Source organism: Xyrauchen texanus, chromosome 37, assembly GCF_025860055.1.
Source record: "Xyrauchen texanus isolate HMW12.3.18 chromosome 37, RBS_HiC_50CHRs, whole genome shotgun sequence".
NCBI lineage: Eukaryota > Metazoa > Chordata > Actinopteri > Cypriniformes > Catostomidae > Xyrauchen > Xyrauchen texanus.
In genome coordinates, this window is record NC_068312.1 from 11026863 (window position 1) to 11046646 (window position 19784).

General features: G+C 39.3%; 1 protein-coding gene across 1 annotated transcript in view; it reads right to left on the reverse strand.

The window, feature by feature from the left end:
* Positions 1-672: 672 nt before the first annotated feature.
* Positions 673-19784, reverse strand: part of LOC127630618 (nuclear receptor subfamily 6 group A member 1-A-like) — a 28903-nt gene continuing 9791 nt past the window's right edge. The window contains exons 2-9 of the mRNA XM_052108239.1: positions 14722-14952; positions 12103-12158; positions 9868-10034; positions 9508-9717; positions 7668-7922; positions 2228-2349; positions 899-1051; positions 673-812 (exon numbers count right to left, since the gene is read on the reverse strand). Of these exons, the coding sequence (XP_051964199.1) occupies positions 673-812; positions 899-1051; positions 2228-2349; positions 7668-7922; positions 9508-9717; positions 9868-10034; positions 12103-12158; positions 14722-14952 (1334 nt within the window). The remainder of the gene's footprint in view (positions 813-898; positions 1052-2227; positions 2350-7667; positions 7923-9507; positions 9718-9867; positions 10035-12102; positions 12159-14721; positions 14953-19784) is intronic.

A 19784-nucleotide genomic window follows, 5' to 3' on the forward strand; every position in this document is an offset into this window, starting at 1 on the left:
AATATTAACAGAAATACTCTGTCGTTAAGTAGAATCCTCATTTTGTCCCCAGTCTATGATTGTGAAACTTCTCCGTACACTTCTCTTTATGTGTAAACAATCACGCTCTCCATGACTTCTGTCTTTGAGAACTGCTGTGCAATGCAAATGCATGTTGTGTGCAGCACACACAAATGCATAAGACAAGATGGTCAAAAAAAAAACTCAAAGGCGTAGAGTCAATGTTAACTTCCCGACCAGCCCTGAGAACCGAGTTACGTGTAACAGTTTCTTCCTGAGGTAGTCTTTCAATAAAGCATAATTCATTTCATACATATCTGTCTCCTATCAGCACCCAAAAGAGATGTGAATAAACGTAAAAATTCAAAATCTAGTAGTAGATCTCATCTGATCAGTGGTTACACTGTCACATATCGCAGTTGGACTGAAGCGTGTGAAATCCACCGCGCTTATTGTGTATTTCCATTTGAAAAAGAAACATGTGCACAGTGTGGATCAACATACATTCAGCTCTGTCTGGTAATAAATAGAGAAAAAATGAAACTAAACTAAACTAATGTAGAAAATAGCTTCTTGTCACATTCATGAGAGGAGTCGGGCACCAGGTGTCCCACCCCATAAAACACCCCGCCCCCGTGCAATAGATGGGGAGGGTGTTGTCACGGGGCGGGGCTAGTTGGCAGGGGCGGTACCCTTTGCTGTCACACAGGGGGAGGAACCTGTCCGGAAGTTATTCAGACTGGACTTACAGGAGTGCAATACTGCCTTAAACAGCAGGGGGAGCTGCTCCAAAGGAATATTGACCAGCTTCCCTGAAATATGACGGGAGAACAGGTAAGACCATTGAATAGACCCATTACAAATCTGAAGAAAATGAATTATACAGTAAAAGGCTTACCTGCAATGCAGCGGATTTCTGGCAGACACATCATGATCTCTGGAAAGCGTTTGGGCTGGTGAGGGTACTTGTACTCGGTGTAGTCTTGACAAACGTACCAATAACGCTTGTTCAGCTGCTCCAACTGTGTAACATTAGTCAGACCACGAATATCTAGACAAATAGAAAGAAATATCTTCCTAAAAAACCTTAATGTGCCCCTCAAACCTCAATTATTGAGCAATTTCAATCCTGTTGCCATGCAGAGAACAAATTGCAAATATATTGTGCACTCAACTTGTCTGCAAACAACTTCACTCCTTGAACCAGAGCAGGATTTTGGACCAATGAGATTTAACTATGGGTGGAGCTACCGAGAGCGACAGAAAAACAGAAACAAAGCGAGAACATTTCTTGTGTGTAAAGCCACAACTGAGACATAAACAATACATTTTATCGGCCACTTTTTTATTTTTTTATTTTTGTTGTGTCGCACTAACTAGCTCTGCCTAATGTGGAATCTCATTGATTGAAAATCCTGCTCCCTACAACTGTATATTAAACATCAAAACTGTTTTGATTGCATGACAGTTTGCCACTTCAAGCAGTTTTAAGGCTTTCAATAATAAAAAAAATTATTCGAAAAAAAATTAAATGTTTCTAGAAACTTGTGTTGCACCTAGTTGGGATGTTGTGTTATTCTGCTATACGCTACAGACTATTCATTGACACGCACTATATTGTAACCTATATTTTGATCTGCCTCTACTGTATGCAATACTATGTAAGCCGGATGCCACCAAGAAATAAAGAAATTATGTTAATTCTGACTTTTTATCTCTTAATTATGACTTTTTATCGCAATTGCAATTTCATAACAATTGTTAAAACACAAAAAGTTAAGTGTTTCTGCAGTACCGGTATTACAGAGCACCGTCTTTATTCGATAACCCCACGCTATCTCACTGACACACGACGTCACATACAAATTTGAAAAATTGGGGAAAAGAATAAATGCACACTTAATCAAATAAAAAAAAGTGACATGTCCTAGTTTTTATTACTAAACCAAGACAGACTGCAATTTTAGTCTGCATGAGCTGCGTGCTTTAAAGAGAACATGTGAAGCAGGAGGTTCATAATCTCCAAACACAAGATTCTAGCGCGCTGTGTGTTATATGATGTGACAAAGCAGAGCACTAATTCACTGTGAAGCACACAGCACATGCAGACAATATATTTATATAAATACAATAATCAGTGCTGCTATAATCAGCAGCTCCGAGAGGTCATAGATGTCATAGAAATACAAATTACTAAAGTCTAGCTTGTGGTTGAGTGTTGTTTTACCTTGGTTGAGGAAGTTAATGGCCTTCATGCAGGCATACTCTTCATTGCTGACCTTCAACTGATTGAACTTACGGAACAGATAGATCAGCTTCTCCATCAACTCCATGCCATCCTCACTGAAACTACACACACAATTCATCAACCAACTACAGATTTCAAATAGTAAGTTGAGCTTGCAATTACATCACAATGAAGGGTAAACTGGGAGGTTGTTTTAGAATTGTTTTGGTCTTTTTTGACAATTTTTATGGATAGCAGAGAGATGACAGGGAGAAGGCGAACTTGAACATGCATCTCCAGCATTAGTGGTGCACCACCATGCACGTGCGCTATGCAGTTACATATGTGCTCAACCTTTATGCCATTAAAGCAGAGTTTTTGACAAGCTTAATTTATGTAAAGCACTAATGAGTTACTAAGAATATTTGCGAGTGGGAGGACTCAAGAGCTGTCTTAATAATGTTTTAGTGATGAAGCAAATCATATGAGGCATGCTTCGGTGCTAAATTACTTAATAAAGCATCACAAAACAGTCAACTAGTGCCAAAAGATACCCAGTACCACAACCTTGCAATCTCCAGCCATCCATGCACAAAAAAAACAGCTTAAACCAGCCTAAGGTGGTTAGCTGGTTTCCCAGCATGTACAAGCAGGTCAGGATAGTCTGTTTTGCTGATTTTAGAGGGGTTTTGGGCACTTGTTAGCGGGTCAGGCTGGGACACCAGCTAGCCAACCAACTTAACTAACTACCTTAGGCTGGTTTTCATAGTTTTTTACACAGCTATTGTGCATTCATGCTTCATTTTTTATTTTATTTTTTTTTGCTCTCTACATCCTGTACTCTCCTTTAATTACAACAGTCTCTTTGAACTCTCCCCCTAAAGGTAGGTCGCAACCTACAGTGTGTACCTGCCCAGTACAGAGGAGTGTTTCACAACCTGAGAACTGATGCCCTGCATTTGTACCCAAAATGCAGCAGTAAATCTAGCCATGAGATCGAGGGAGATGGTTCAGAGGTCAGGTAATTCCAGACTAATTTACACCCCCCCACCCCCCTCCTTGTAAGCATTTCACACAGTGACATGATACACACCTATGAAACATTGCTTTAAAATGTGATCAAGTGGCTGGAATTAAGCCAAAACCATCAGCCACGGTCAAAATGTATAAAACATTTCCGCCAAGCTTCTATTAGTGATGTTTTGCTTTGAAATCTATATAGATATAAGAGTTGTGAGTAGTTCACATGACATGTCAAACAGTGCCAGCAGTATAAAATAGTCAATCGATTTGACCTTTTCAATGTTTAATGCATATATATATATAGGTTTGCCGATGGCCGATACATAATGCAATTTAATGACGGCAAATCAGATGTAGACAAAAATTAAATTAACACATTTTATAAAATTTTACTAAAGAAATCACTACAAAAATGTCTTACTGTTGACTTGCTATAATGCTTGGATATGTTTTCTGGTAGGGTTGTTGTGGAGCAGAGGGGGGGCGGGGCCGGGTCGGAATATCGCGCGCTCGGTCCCCAATCGGCCTGATGAGGCGCACGAGGGATAAAGGGATGTAACACGGTTAACGATGGGCAAAGAGGAGGCGAGAACCGGCTTGTCAATATAAATAATATTTAATGAAACTCAAAACCAAAACACACAAACATAAACACACACATGACGGACATTCCCGTAATTCTCTCTCTCTCGAACCATCGTCACCGGCCGCCTTTATCCCTCGCGCGCCTCATCAGGCCGATTGGGGACTGGGCGCGTGATATTCCGACCCGGCCCCGCCCCCCTCCGCTCCACAGTTGTTTAAGCTTATATTGGTGGTCATGCTTTAATGAATCAAATAATACATGGGGGATATTGTGTTTACCGATCACTGTGTTTAATAGGTTGTATTTTCGGTGAAGTTACTGCTACATGTTTTCTAGCATCCCTCTCTCTCCGCATCTCCACGCAGCACACATTGGCACATCAGACACACAGATAGGCAGGCAGCAGCACCTCCAAACTCCTATCCCAGTTGTGTTTTTCTTGGCTTGTGTGGAGGTGAGTGGTGATGAAAAAAAGACTAAGCTACCAGTTCCTCGACTTTACAGCTAATTAGCCAAAAGACAAATATAGTTAACTTGTGTCTTGCTAACATAAATGACTCATGAGCTACTAGCTAATGTAATAAGTTAGCTAAAGTTTAGCTAAGGCAATATATCATGGCCATACAGGTTAATGTACTGTACTTAATGGAGACACTACATGTGAATACAGGAAAATTTGTGTCTAATAACGTCATCACAATTGCCACATTGATATGCAAATTAGGCGTTAACTCATTAAAATGCACTAATTTGCATACATTTGACAAGGCACTGCAGGTGAATAGGACAAAATAACTAAAGCATATCACCACAGAACTTCCCCAGTTAATGACTTACACCAAGAGTCTTTCCCCCTGAAATGTTGTTTAAATGTGCAGATTAGCTTGTTTTGGTTCATTTAGAAGAAATCTACAGATGTAAACAGATGGAGGGTAGTAGGCTTAAATTAAACACCATCTAAATGTGTATTTAAGCATATTTTTCATTAGACTAAAAGAAGACATGTAAGCAAATTAGACCATAATCTCAATATTTTGTAGAAATCTGTTGAGTGTGAGGGAATTAAAATAAATTGGTAAGGAAGTCAGAGTTGTGTTAATATATTTAACGTTTTGTTTAAAACAAATGCAAGTTGCTTGCAATTTTAGGTTTAAAGCACAAATGTCGCTATAGAGCCCAAAACGTCCATAGAGCAGATTTAAAAATTAATTTGTCATACTTAAAATGTACATTTAAATATGCACATCAAATAGACACATTCTTTTATTCATATATATAAAGTCCACTTTTATTAACTACACTTTAGATTTACAAAAGTAATCTTAGATTTGGTGGCTTTACACATATCACACACTCATACACACCAGAGAAGCCACAAAAATCTGTGCATTCCAAGAAGACGGAGAAAGAACAAGGAAAGACAGACATAACAGATCTGGTTTACTCTCTCTCTCTCTCTCTCTCTCTCTCTCTCAGTTGCCTTTCTCCCACACACACACACACACACACACACACACACACACACACACACACACACCCTCCACCTCCATGCAGAGATGCCAAAGAATACCTGAAGCATGGAGAACAGTCTGTCATGATTTAAAACTGCTGCAGTAGATATTGCAAAAAGACCCTTTCATGCAGACAGGAACATGAAGGCGATATTTCTTTATTTCAGGCACATCAACATTTAGCACAACTACTGAGTTTAGGACAAATGATTTCTTATTAGTAATGTCAAATTCATAAACAAACTGGTTCTTTTTAATGATCTGGTCAGACAATGTTTAAGTAATTTTTTACCCTCAATCTCCACTTTAACTTTCAATGTCAGATGTGAATGTGAAAGTGAAGATTCAGCTTTAAAAAAGAACTTCAATAATCTATTAGATTGCTTCTGAAGATATGGATTTAACCTCTGCAGTCTTATGGATTCCTTCTATATTTCCTTTATGTGATTTTTGGAGCTACAAAGTTCTGGTCACCATTCAATTGCATTGTATGGACCTACAGAGCTGAAATATTCTTATACAAATCTTTGTGTTCAGTAGATGAAAGAAAGTCATACACATCTGGAATTAAATGAGGGTGAGTAAATGATGGCAGAATTTTCATTTTTGGGTGAACAATCCCATTAAACCACAGTTTGACAGGGCAGAGGGTGGGACCAGGTCGTGATTCCGCACACCCGGCCCCTAATCAGGCTAATTAGCCCTTGAGAGGGATAAAGTCCAACCGAAGACGACAGAGAGAGAGAGATTTACGGACAGCTGTCTGACACAGTGTGTGTGTTTGTCAAGCCGGTTCTCGCCTCCTCTTTCAATTAATCCCTTTACACTGGTGCCGAAACCTGGGAAGGATGAGGGATGTGGCGTAGTAGAGTCCTCGCCACTACCATCCACTTCAACAGAGCAGCCGCGGCAATTCATCAGGGGACGGAGGAGCTTGAATGCCTGAGAGCGGAGGTACGGCCGCCGACCGCGAGGGGAGGAGGGGCTCCTAACCGACCACCTGGAGCTGTCAGGGCCGCTGTCAGGGGCGGAAGAGCCACTGAAACGCAGCAGGGTCTGAGACCGCCGACAGCAAGCGGGGAGGGGTTCCTGGCCGACTGCCTGGAGCGGGAGGACCGTTGCCAGGGGCGAGGGAGACCCCTTCATTCCACCGGAACGGGGAGTTCTGTCCTTCATATTCAGTTTTATGTTACACTATTACTTATAATGTCAAGCCAGTTCTCGCCTCCTCCTTTCAATTAATTCCTTTACACTGGTGCCAAAACCTGGGAAGGTTTAGTAGAAAACTGCGGCGTAGTAGAGTCCTCGCCAATACCATCCACCCCAATGGAGCAGCCACAGCCATTCACCGGGGACGGAGGAGCCTGGCTGCCTGAGAGCGGAGGTATGGCCGCCGACCGCGAGGGGAGGAGGGGCTCCTAACTGACCACCTGGAGCTGTCAGGGCCGCTGCCAGGGGTGGAAGAGACCCTTCCCAGCCACTGAAAAGTAGCGGGGTCTGAGACCACCGACCGCAAGTGGGGAGGGGCTTCTGGCTGACTACCTAGAGTGGTAGGACTGCTGCCAGGGGCGACCCATTCCATCCACCAGAACGTGGCGGTGCGTTCTGTCCACCAGGGGTCGGAGGATTGACTCTGATCCTCTCGGGGAGGCGCGGCTGTCATCCATTAGAGGGTGGAGGAGAAGCCGAGGACCAAGCTACGGCATATCGGAGAACCGGCGAGTAAATGTTTTTTCTCTCTCTCTCTCTCCCACTGCCGCTCTGTGTTGGCCTTTCCCTCTCTTTTTTGAAATGTCTTTTTAATTTGGCACGATCGCCGTTACTCACTCTAGGTCCAACACTTTTTTGCTTCCCTCCCCTTGTCCCCTCCCTCATCCAGGTAGACGGGGATGACTTGCCAGCAGATGGGGCAGAAGGCACATCCCTCCCCAGGGAAAGGGGGGGGGGGGGGTGTACGTCATGCCAGGGGCTCCCTGGCATGAGAGAAAGAGGGAGGAATGTGGCAGGGCGGGGCTGGGTCGTGATTCCGCACACCCGGCCCCTAACCAGGCTAATTAGACCTCGAGAGGGATAAAGGCCGACCGAAGATGGCAGTGCGACAGAGAGAGAGATTTACGGACAACTGTCTGACACCTGTGTGTACAATTGTCTTTTGGTTCAGTTTTATATTAAACTATTATTTATATTGTCAAGCCGGTTCTCGCCGCCTCCTTTCCATTAATCCCTTTACACACAGCAAATACTGAATTAATGAAAAATATGTAATTATATTATCATAATATCAGGGAAATTTTTGTCAATAAAGCACACGATTCCTCACCTCTGCAGCTCGTCATCAGACGGAGTGTATTTGTCAGTGACGTTTGCGAGATCGCCCAGCACCTGTGTGCTGTAGACCGTCAGACAGGCCAGCAGGATGAGCTCCAGCCAGGTGGCGCTCAGGAGCCGAGTATAGTCCTCGATGGACAGCTCACAGAAAAAAGGAAGCTTCTTGATCCAGGAGATCTGTCTGAAGAGCAGCTCGTCTGCTAGCCGACACAACAGGGCAAAGAGCTCCACCTGAGTGACCCGATACCTACACAAGAAAGAAAAAGAGATGATTCATGTCACTAGATTTTTACTACTGATGCTTGCTCCATGATGCTGGGTGGTTGCTATACGGTTGCTAAGGTGTTCTAAGTTGCTGCTAGCGGTTACTTATTGGTCCAAGTATAAAGTGACTTTATTTCTTCTGTATAACCAAAATGAATATTTTTAGAAGAATATCTCAGCTCTGTAGGTCCTCACATTGCAAGAGAATGGGTGCCAAAATTTTGAAGCTCCAAAATCCAAATAAAGAAAGCATAAAAGTAAATGGCTCGTGGTTAAATCTCTTTCTTCAGACACAATATAATAGTATGGTGAGAAACAGATCAAAGTCTTTTTTAATTTTTTTTATAATAAATTCTCCTCACTGCCCAGGAGGGGCGATACGCACAAAGGATGTTAATCACCAAAAACAGAAGAAGGAGAATGTGAAAGTGAGGGATAAAGGACATCAATATTTATCTGTTTCTTACCCACACCTATCATATCGTGTCTGAATACATGGATTTAACCAAGGGAGTCCTTGAGTGGATTTTGGAGCTTCAAAATGTTGGCACCCATTCACTTACATTGTATGGACCAACAGAGCGGAGACATTATTTTAAAAATCTTTGTGTTCAGCAGATGAAAAAGTCATACACATCTTGGATGCCAGGGGGGTGAGTAAATGATGAGATAATTTACATTTTTGGGTGAACAAACCCTTTAATACACATTTAGAGACAGTGTACAGAGTCACTCACTCAAAAACCATTATGGTAACACATATGACACTAAAATAATGTTTACACACACTACTGATTGGTTAAGTTTAGATAAGGGGTTTGAGTAAGGGCATAATATTTATAAATATGTCCTTAACTGAACTCGCACTTACTTCCACATTAGACATCTGGGGATTTGCACGTGAAGAAGTCGTACAAGTTTATGCGAACAACATCGTGTGAGACCAAACTAAATGGCCAACTCATAAATTATGTACAAATTTTCATGAGATCAGCTTGCCTTGTCTCAATTCAAAGGATACATATTTCAAAGCAGCGAGATTTATAGTTGCAGGAAAGTGAGAAGACAATATATGTTAACATATTTAATTAAATATGATTCGTTTATTTATAATATTCATTATTTACTTAAACCAGAAGCCCTCCCACGTGACATCATATCCTGGTTTGTAGTTGTCAGAAAAAAAATTGTGTCCTCAAAGTCTAGTGTGACCGTTCTTTAAGTTGTCATTACTATATTTTAAAATATTAAACAATGATTATACTTGATCATTTTTAGCAATATTTGATCTTCAGGTGTATTTTTACCTCTGTGAGGGCATATTTTTGTCCATTAAAACATACTGTGTCATCCTTTTATGTCAAATCTTTTAAAGGAATTTTCCAGGTTCAAAACCAGTAAAGGTCAATCGACAGCATTTGTGGCATAATGTTTTATGTTGAACCACAAAACATAATTGCGATTGGCCCCTCGTTCAAAAAATAAATACGAGCCCCCATTCATCTCTGACCTTGTTTCAAAATGACAGATGGACTACTCGACTGACGACTGAATGAAGTGTTCTTTACCCGTCCTCTATAAGCATGGGCGTGCCAAGAGGGGCCATCTCCTCTGCTGCCACCAGCTGGCTGATGAGGGTATGACTCTGAGGGTACAGACTCCGTGGCTGGGCAGCGTATCCAAACAGATGAGGCAAGAACGGGTAGTGCTGGGCCATAGCGTTGCCAATGTACTGTTCCCTCAAAGCAGCTGTGTAGCCATTCAGCTCTACGGAGCGACTGTAGCGAAAGAGAAGAAAGGAAAGATCATTTTCGGCCATTTTGGCATGTTCAAGTTGAGGCTGTGAATTGATTGGTCAAGTTTACATACTAATAACTAATAATATTTTAAATTCCTGTTGTTTTTGCTGTGGAGGAGGGAATACTGACTTGGAAGAAAGTGTGGAGACAGGTGAGGGCTGGTTCCCATCGGAGACACCATTGCCTGGTGAACTATGGTCACTGTCGCCGTTGTTTGCCCATGTGTGCTCTGGCATGCTAGCTTCATCTTTAAACTCCTGTCCGGACATAATCCGTTCGATCTCCTCATCGGAAATCTGCACAGAGATAAAGGAAAAATTATATTGTTTTTACATTTCTTAATACAAATTTCAAAGCTGTGAACATATAATACAAGTTATTCAGAGGCACCAGAGAAAATATTTCTAAATGTAAAAGAGTCTGCAAAGCCCATCATCTCCAAATCGATTGCAATGAGAGGGGAGGCGATGAAGAGAGAAGTTTTGTAGTAGTGACTGCACATTTCTGCTCTTAATACAAAACAACAGAAAGAGACAAACCAGAGTTTGTCAAGGCCAGGCACTAAAATTCAATCGATGATTTCCATCCATCCATCTTTAACCGTCCTAAAAGTGTTTTATTTGGCATAAGGTGAAGCAACCAGCTATTGTGCGTTCTAGAGGCAATTAGGGCGAGTCAATAAGATGCCGGTCTCTAGTGCTCAAAGAGGATGGGATCAGGTGCAAACAAGAGCGCTTTATGGAGTAACAAAGCTAAGCTTTTATACCTGAATTGCCTTTTTAAATACAAAAATAGTAAACATGGCTTACCAGGGGAAATGGTTACAGATACTAATATTACATATTTGTCAGTGCACTACACTGCAAAAACATATTTTCAAAATGTTTACTATTATTATTATTATTATTTTAGATAATATTTTACATTATTAATTGTATTGTTATTTGTTAATTACAATAATGATTAATTATTAATTAATATTCATTATTATTTATAATTCCAATATTACATTAGTGTTTTTGTCCAGTGAAAAAATATAAAAAAAAGCAATATAAAATGTTTCTGGTTTAAAGAATACCCCAATTTGCCCTTGGGGTAAGAAAAATAAACCTAAAATATTATTTTATATTTTATACAATTTTGCTTGTCCATTTTGTCCATCCATTTTGTCATTATTTCTTCACCCACAAGTTGTTCCAAACCAACTGCCTAGCCAGGAAATTACTTTTGGGTGAGCCTCAATAAAAATTGATGGGGCAAATTTTTGCCCAAATTGTTTTGAACCAAATTGCCATTAACAACAGAGAAGTGGCGCCTTCAAACCTTTCTTTCACACATTTTTTTTTAACTCTTTTGTAAATATATACATACAATAATCTCTAATATTCTGGGTGGCCTTGCATCTAATTTGGGTGGACCCAGGCCCATCCTTGGCTATGCCATTGTTCCAAACCTGTATGAGTTTTTGTTCTCCCATTGAACAGTCACCATTCACTACCATTGTATCTTTTTCCATACACTGAAAGTGAATGGTGACTGATGCCAACATACTTCCAAACATATCCTTTTGTGTTTCACGGACGAACAAAAACTCATACAGGTTTGGAACAACAGCAGGGTGAGTAAATGATAACAATTGTCATTTTTGAGTGAACTATTCCTTAAGGATGTTTAGAGAAATATATTAAAAATATAAAATATTTTTTATAGAAAATTGCCAAGTACTGAAGTACGTGCTAGCATATGCAAATATCTAAAACAACACGAAATGCCAGATTATGACATGATTTCTAAAATTAGAAATAAATAAATTTCACTAACAATGCCATTCACCTCCATATTCGCACAAATGTAGAAAAGAAGCCAAATATAATGACTTGATGAGGTCGGATGATGATGAATGAGAAGAATGACAAAGCAATCTATTCACTAGACCGCTGGCCTTGAGAACAGCGACTCCGCTAATGAAATTAACATCTTTAAATTGTGCTGAGGTCACAAGGCCCTTAATCGGCAAGCCGGCCTATTTATCCCAAACCTCAATTCCAATTGTCTTCATTTGCACCAAAACTAATCAGCTCTATTTCCTTTATTCACACCTTAAGGGGGCACAGACACAAACGCTACATATGCTTTAAAAGAAAATGAAAAGAGATGAAAAACACTCGATCAGTGGTAGGGCAGGGACAGTGTAATTAATGAATGAGTTTAAAAAGTCTTAATGACGCAAAGATCAAAAGCATAGTATGGAAAAGATTTAGTGAGCAGAAAGATCAGGGCATGGCATGTCTGCACATGCGAAAGTTCATTTTGAAATAAGCGTGTCGATGTAATTACAGTGAATGAGGGAAGCATTATGCTAACCTGTACGGGACCGATGCTTTTGTTTCGTCCTCCTGGCATGCCATCCTCTCTGATTGCTGTGAAACACAAAACCAAATAATGAGCTGCGAGTCAATTCAATAAGAATTTTACCTTCAAAATGAGAATTTCTGTTGGCCTCTGAAATGCTTTGCCTCTTTTCAACATACGAATGGAAATGACAGACAAAGAGGTTTCTGTTTTTCCCATCAAGGGGATTTAGATTTAAAACACAGAACAACAATACAAGCATGTTTTCAACAAAAATAGTTTGGGGGAGAAAGGCAGACATGGCAACTTGATTTTCAAAAGATACTCATTCTACAATCCAAGCACAAGGAAAGAGCTGGACTTGGTTTAGTACTTCTACTTTGATACAATACAAAAACTACAAAATTGATGTTTAGTATGCATTCAAGAGTATTACATGAGTTTTCAAACATTAATATTTTCATTAACATTCTGATATGTTTAAAATTATTAATATGCTACATTAAAGCAATAAGTCATCCTTAAAGGTATAGTTCACCCAAAAATGAAAAAATAATTTGCTCACCCTCATGCCATCCCAGATGTTTTTGACTTACTTTCTTCAGCAGAAAACGAATGAAGATTTTTTAGAAGAATATCTCATCTCTGTAGGTTCATACAATGCAAGTGAATGGTGACCGAAACATTGAAGCTTCAAAAATCACATAAAGGAAAAAGTAATCCATATGATCCCTGTGTGTAAATCCATGTATTCAGAAGAGATAGGATAGGTGTGGGTGAGAAACAGATCAATATTTAATTCCTTTTTTACTCCAAATATCTACTTTAACTTTCATTTTCAGATGTAAAAGTGAAACTAAACCAGCACCACATCTGATTTTCAGATGTAAAATTGTAAGTGAAAGTGGAGATTTAAACTAAAAAATGTATGTGTTTTTCACACAGATCCACTATACCGCTATCCTAAAAATCTGGATTTAACCAATGTCTTATGGATTACTTCTATGTTTCCTTTATGTGATTTTTGGAGCTACAAATGGTCAGATCACCATTCACTTGCATTGTATGGACCTACAGAGCTGATGAAAGAAAGTCATAGATATCTGGCATGGTATGTGGGTGAGCAAATAATGAGAGAATTAAAATTCTATTAAACTATTCCTTTAACATTTTTTTTTTTGTTCGCACTAAAAGTTTTTCCTTTGTATATTCAAATTACTGCAACACTAGAGTGTTTTACCTGAACCATTTGCAATTATGAATGAATGCAATGGCCACTAGAGGGCAGTGGTGATTATTTTTAAATATTTTCTACCAGCTGTATTTGACATGAGTTTTATGTCAAATCTTGAGTGTGTTTTACCCATTGCAATGGCAGGGCTTATAATCACAGTTTTAAGGAGTCATTGGAGTATTGTAGTTAGGAAGGCAATTCACCTAAAGGCCACCAGTCTTTGAAGTAGTTCCACACTTTCTTCCCAATTTCTGCTCTGCTCCTCTAAGTACCTATTTAACATGATTTTCTTATCTAAGATATTAGTGAAAAGTGGTTGTGGAAAAAAATTGGTTTTAGATACTATGTGTTATCAGTCAAATTTGACTATGCTATATTTATTAGAGCGGATTTTTCTTTATTCTAAAACTGTTACTATTAAGTATTCTATCAAAAATAACTGTTCAGAGTCCCAAATTGAACAAATCAATGAAAAACAGTGATACTGATAGAAATCACAAGCCGAGTGGCTGATCAACCCCAACCCAGTAAACAAACCCTGCTGAAAAGACCAGCTTTCATTTCTATGAATTTCTTTATACTGGTTAGAGCTGGTTTGGTGTAGGTCTTGCTAGTGGACCAGCATAGCAAAGCTGGTGAGGATGATTGACCAATGGTGGTTTTGCTGGCAATAATGTTCAGCTAATGTGGTCTTGCTTGATTCAAATTTTGAGCAGGTCAGTTGTTCGTGTTTAAGTAGGCTGAAGGGGTCAAACCAGTATATAGCAGCTTAAAAAACACAACATGTTGGTGACCAGTCAAACTGAACTTTTCCCTGCATGAAAAAACAGGTCATACCAGTTTAAGGTGGTCAAGCTAGTCAAACTGTCTTTTGAAACGTGGTTAACCTGCTCAACCAGGTCTCCGACAAATTGGACTACCAGGTTGACTTTGGCCCCAACAGCTGGTCGTCAAGCTGATCAACAATCTAAACTGGTTGAGGCCACTAGAATCGTATAAAACCAGCTACATTCTAGATATGATTTTGGCAGAATATTTCCGCTGGGATAAAAACCCATTGCAAAAATAATTTTCTTAAACAGTATTGTTGTTTTCCAATAAATATATCTAAAACTCCTTAAAAAAGATGCAATTACTTGTGAAGCCAAACTGCATAGTATTCTTATCCCCATTTATTAAACGTATGAAAAATCTACATTTAATTCAAGACCATTTCACTGACAATAAGTCTTAATATTCTGCTTCTAATTATTTTGTATCTTCTTTTAAGGATTTTAAAAACATTATTAGTGGGAAACAAGAAGAATTACAAACTGCAAGTATGTATTTATTTACATTTATTACACATAATGGATACTCTTCTACAAAGTATCAGGATTTCCGATTCGGTCTCTCACCTTTGCGGTTCATTCCCATTTGCAGGCACTTGAGAAGCCTGCAGTACTGGCAGCGGTTGCGTTGCTTGCGCGACATCTCGCAGTTCTTGTCGCGGCTGCATCGGTAGACACGCTTGTTGCAGATGCTGCGCTTGAAAAAGCCCTTGCAGCCCTCGCAGGAAATAATGCCATAGTGCAGTCCTGTGGCGCGGTCTCCACAAATGAGACAGGAGCGCTGCTCAGCCTGGTCATCTGAGAGAAACAGACAGATATAGAGAAAGGAATTAACGTCATAAAACATGAAATACTTTGCATTTATGCAATAAGTTACCTATTTACTGAATGTTCATTTTGTTGCTATGAGGAAACAAAATTAAAATGCCACAATTGAGGGAACCAGAAAGACAACATGGCTTTCTTAATAAATGTCCTTGACTTTATTGCTCTTTTTTGTTGATGTTACACATGCTGTGATCGGGGAAAATATTAACCAAAATACAATAATAGACTATTTTTCATGATGCAATCAAATTCCAATAGATAAAATTAAGCTACCCTACATTATTTCCTGCAGAATATTACAATTCATCCAGAAATATGACATATGAAATGATGTAATTACACAAGTTAAATGCATTGCAAAGGTTGATCCATTTTGTGTTTTGGAAATTCAAAGGTTTAAAAAGAACTCAAGGGTTTAATTCTTGATGTTAAATGACAGAAAAAGTCAAATTAAAAAATAAAAAGAATGAAGGACCAAATTCCCACTAAGAGAAACAAACACTGTAACACCCACATACACACCCTCCCCCAGTCCCAAACCCAAACCAGAGTCCTTGACCAGATGGGTGGGCACCATGGTAACCGTGAACGGTGTGGCCACGAGAAGAATATGCTTGCTCACCGCTACTGTGGCGTTACGACTGACTTAGCGAGAAAGGGTTCAAACCAAGAGCATCGGAAACACTAACCCTCCCTACCTCCACCCTCACCTCTCTGTCCTGCTCGCCCGCTGTCAGAATTATGATATCAGCTAACATTGAAGCCACCACCCACACCCACCCCCTTGGCTGCCTAATGAACCAATACAGACAACACTACTGCTTTTAGAAGACTAACTAAACCTCAGAGGACTGAAAAAAGAGGCCAAGAATGAATTCAGGGTGAAGAATCTGACAAAACACAGTCATCAAGATGTTGAGATCAATCTCAGTTTCGCAAAAGAATCAATCTTTTACACAGTTCTTTTTTAATGATTTGGTTAAACCATGAAAAGTTTGAAAAATCACTCAACTAGAAGAACTTTGTTCTTAATTTGGACACTTTGGATTCAGTTGAGGGATATAGGGGTGTTGAGGGAGTAGGGTTGTCACATTTCTTTCCAGACGATGTTTAGTCCAGTTTAAAGGTTCCTATTTCGACTTGAAGCTAGAAGGTTTGCTTACAAACACTGTAAATCACTTAAACATTTTGTCAGATTTCAATCAAAATGATGGACAAATATTTGAGTGAGTATTTTAATGTGTGTGTTTCAGTAGTGAAATTGCTATCAAAGAAAACATAATAAAAATACCAAACCTTAGGGATCTTTTCAATATTTAAAACAATTAGTTTTAATAATTCGGCAAAACCAATTCACAAAGAGTCTGAAAATCTCTCATTTTAAGAACTTTTTTGAAAGTATAACAATGAGAAATCATTAAGAACATTGTGATGTCCTATTCGCAAACAAATCATCCTTACTTAAAATTCTGTTTAATCATTCGGTCGACCTGATTCACCACGAGTTTGTAAATAACTAATCTACAAGAAGTTTGCTTGGAAATAAAACTATGAGTATCAACCATACACAATATTTTATACAATCTATAGGCCTTAATTATAGCAATAAAATTGCCATTCCACTAAATGTCTATTTTAGTTGTGATGACTCATTGAACTGGTCAATGCATTTATAGGAACTGAATGACAAACAGCAATTTTTTGCAAACTATTTATACATTTTTTAGTGATGACACAACAAATTTAACTGAACGAAACAGCAAAATAAAAATAAAAAATAACTGATTTTTTTATTATATTTTATTTAGATATTGTTTTGTGTTTTCGTTACAGACAAATTCTAATGTATATTCTAGTTGAGGAAACAATTTGCTAATGGAAAAACCCAATAAATACAATGCTCTCTCTCTCTCTCTCTCTCTCTCTCTCTAATATATATATATATATATATAGTGATGAGTCATTGATTCGTTGAATTTATAGAAATGAACCATCCGAACAAATCAATTCACTAAAATTATTCTGACTTCTCAGTGCCATTAAGATGTCAAATCTTACCGTTTGTATAAAGAAGATAGACAGTCAGGTAAAACCATAAAATCCATAAAAAATGTAAAAGTATGGCTACCTGTACATCGAAAATCAAACTGATAAACACAAACAAGGATCCGTGTGCTGTGTGAAAATGTCTAAAAAAAACCAAATACAAACAAACTACTGCTAGCAGAGAATGTGGTGGAGTCAACTGCCGGGACTGTGGACCATTAACAGAGAGTTCAAGTCATAAAAGCAGGGTCATGGCCCAGCACCTTTTCATTCTCAATATGAGAGGGAGTTCCACAGGCCCATCATTACAGCAGAGTCAAGAACAGGCCATTCATACCATCTGACATGCCATTTACTCCTCTATAGGACAGTATGATTACAGTGCAAATGCTGCCTTTTTTCTGCCATCTTTCTGTAGAGCTTTCAAAGCACTAATGCTTCAATGTTTTCTGTGGAGCAGATGGGTCTTCTGTACTAAGAAGGGGTCAACAGTGCACGGATACAGTTGAGGGTTTTAGGGGTGTTAAGAATAGACCTTATTCACATTGGCGTGAATTTTTATATTTGACGTGAATGAAAACGAGGATGTGAGGGATCGAATTAACATCTCTTCAATGGCTCAAAACCGTATAAAGCTCCTGGATCCCATCAGATTTTTCGCAAAATTTTTTGGCAACGGAATGTTCTTGGAAAGATATTTTTAGCAATGTTTTGACCACGGAATGATACAAAAACACTTTAAACTGCAGTACGGCCCATTAAAAAGACTGTATCTCCATACCTCTCATTATCAAAGATGGCGCTGCTCTGAATAAGGTCTATCAGATTTTCACCAACAATTTCCAAACAATGTTTAGTCTGATACGGAGCTGGATGGTTCTGATTTCAGCCAGATGAATGCTGGGAAAAAATCTTTCTGCAAAAGTCACCATTACGATGCTACATTCATGTCCGTGGCATGTTGTAGGACAAGTTACGTGCCGAAGTGTAACACTAAGGCCATGTGTCCGCCAAAGCATTATTTCCTGAGGCAAGCATATTTTTTCAATTGTTTGCAAAAGGATCGCCAAGTATTTAAAAAAAAGCCATCAGTGTGATGAGGTGCTGAGCATCTATTCCATGCTGAGCTCCGTGCGCTTGCCGTTTTTTTTCTGGTCGCCGAGAGTTGAAAAATGTTCAACTTTGGATAAAACACAGTTTGCTGGTCTCTGAGTATTCATGTCTGTACCAGATGAAATTCCCGGACTACCTAAATATTAATATGAAAAAATAATACTTCAGCCTTCCCTTCATCCAGAGCAAGTACTCTTCCTTGTGCTAACACAAACTATCTGTGAAATTAGGTAATTACAACACATTGCTTCCACAATATTCCATATCACAGCAACCAAAGCGTCTCAGCCTAAAAAACGCTGCGCCTCCAAACCGCTCTCAAGCGCACCCCAGCTGGACGTTTTCAGAAGAGCGCCTGGCATTTTCAGCTGGCAAAAACACTTTGGTGGACACACGGCCTTAGGGTTAGGGGTTTATTGAAAACACTTAATCCTAAGCATGAGTAATAGTAGTAATGATGCTTTCCTTAGCAATCGGCACTACAAATACCAGTTTCAACCCTGTGGGTCTCTTGAGTCCCTTCCTGTCCATCTCTCCCTGTCTCTCTGTCTTTCAGAGACACTGGGAAGGAACATGCGGACAGGCTCTCAATGATCTGTTAAATACAGAACAGAAGACTTCTAAAAGCTTTGGGGTATTACCATCTGAATGGCATTGGCAATGAGATACCTGTGGTGAACTACATACTGAGAGCTTTACTATACTGTACCGCAGGAGTCACGCAGAGAAGATCTTACCATCAGATAAATGGTAAACGGTCTGCACTTATATAGCACCTTTTTAACCTTATCGGTATTCAAAACACTGTTGACTCATTCACCCATTCACACAAACATTCATACACCAATGGCGGCAGAGCTGCTATGTAAGGTGCTAGCCTGCCATTGGGAGAAACTTGGCGTCAGTGTCTTGCCCAAGGACACTTTGGCATGTGGAGTCATGTGGGCCAGGATTCGAACCACCAATCCTGTGATTAGTGGCCGACCCGCTCTACCAACTGAGCCACAGCCGCCCTAAGATAAGCCTCAGCCAATTTATAGACCGCTCGTGCATAATATATAGAAGCAAAGCCAGATACATTGCGTGCAAACACAAATTCAATCACCGTGATTACACAGGAAGTCAGCATGTTTTTTCTGAAAGTTCTGATAACCTAGAATCGCCGACAGTATGCCAACTCACTGACATGCGACATTTCCCACCACACACTTTTGCATCGGTTTCAGTATGCTTACCCGCCCACATGCCTATACGCTCTACAACACTTACTGTTTTGGCCACTGGGGGCAGTGTTTAAAATTTCAGTAAGCATATACCGAATTTTGGTTAAGAAATGTCGACCTACTCTTTTCGATTTCACTGTGGCTGAATTCAATAAACGAGACTACTTTTTTTTTAAAGCTTTTATATGTATTTTGCTAATTAAATAGTATTTATTTTATGCAATATTTACTCAAAATTAACCATTGGTCAAGCTGGAACGGTTATCAAATATACCAAATATAGGACAATTAGGTCTTTTCTTTGAATGTTGGTTTTTCATTTCAAAAGATATCAAATCGGCTTGTCATTTGTTCATTTTGTTTAAACAAATGGAAACTTTATTTTTATAAAATATTAATAATAACGAATGCAATGAAAAC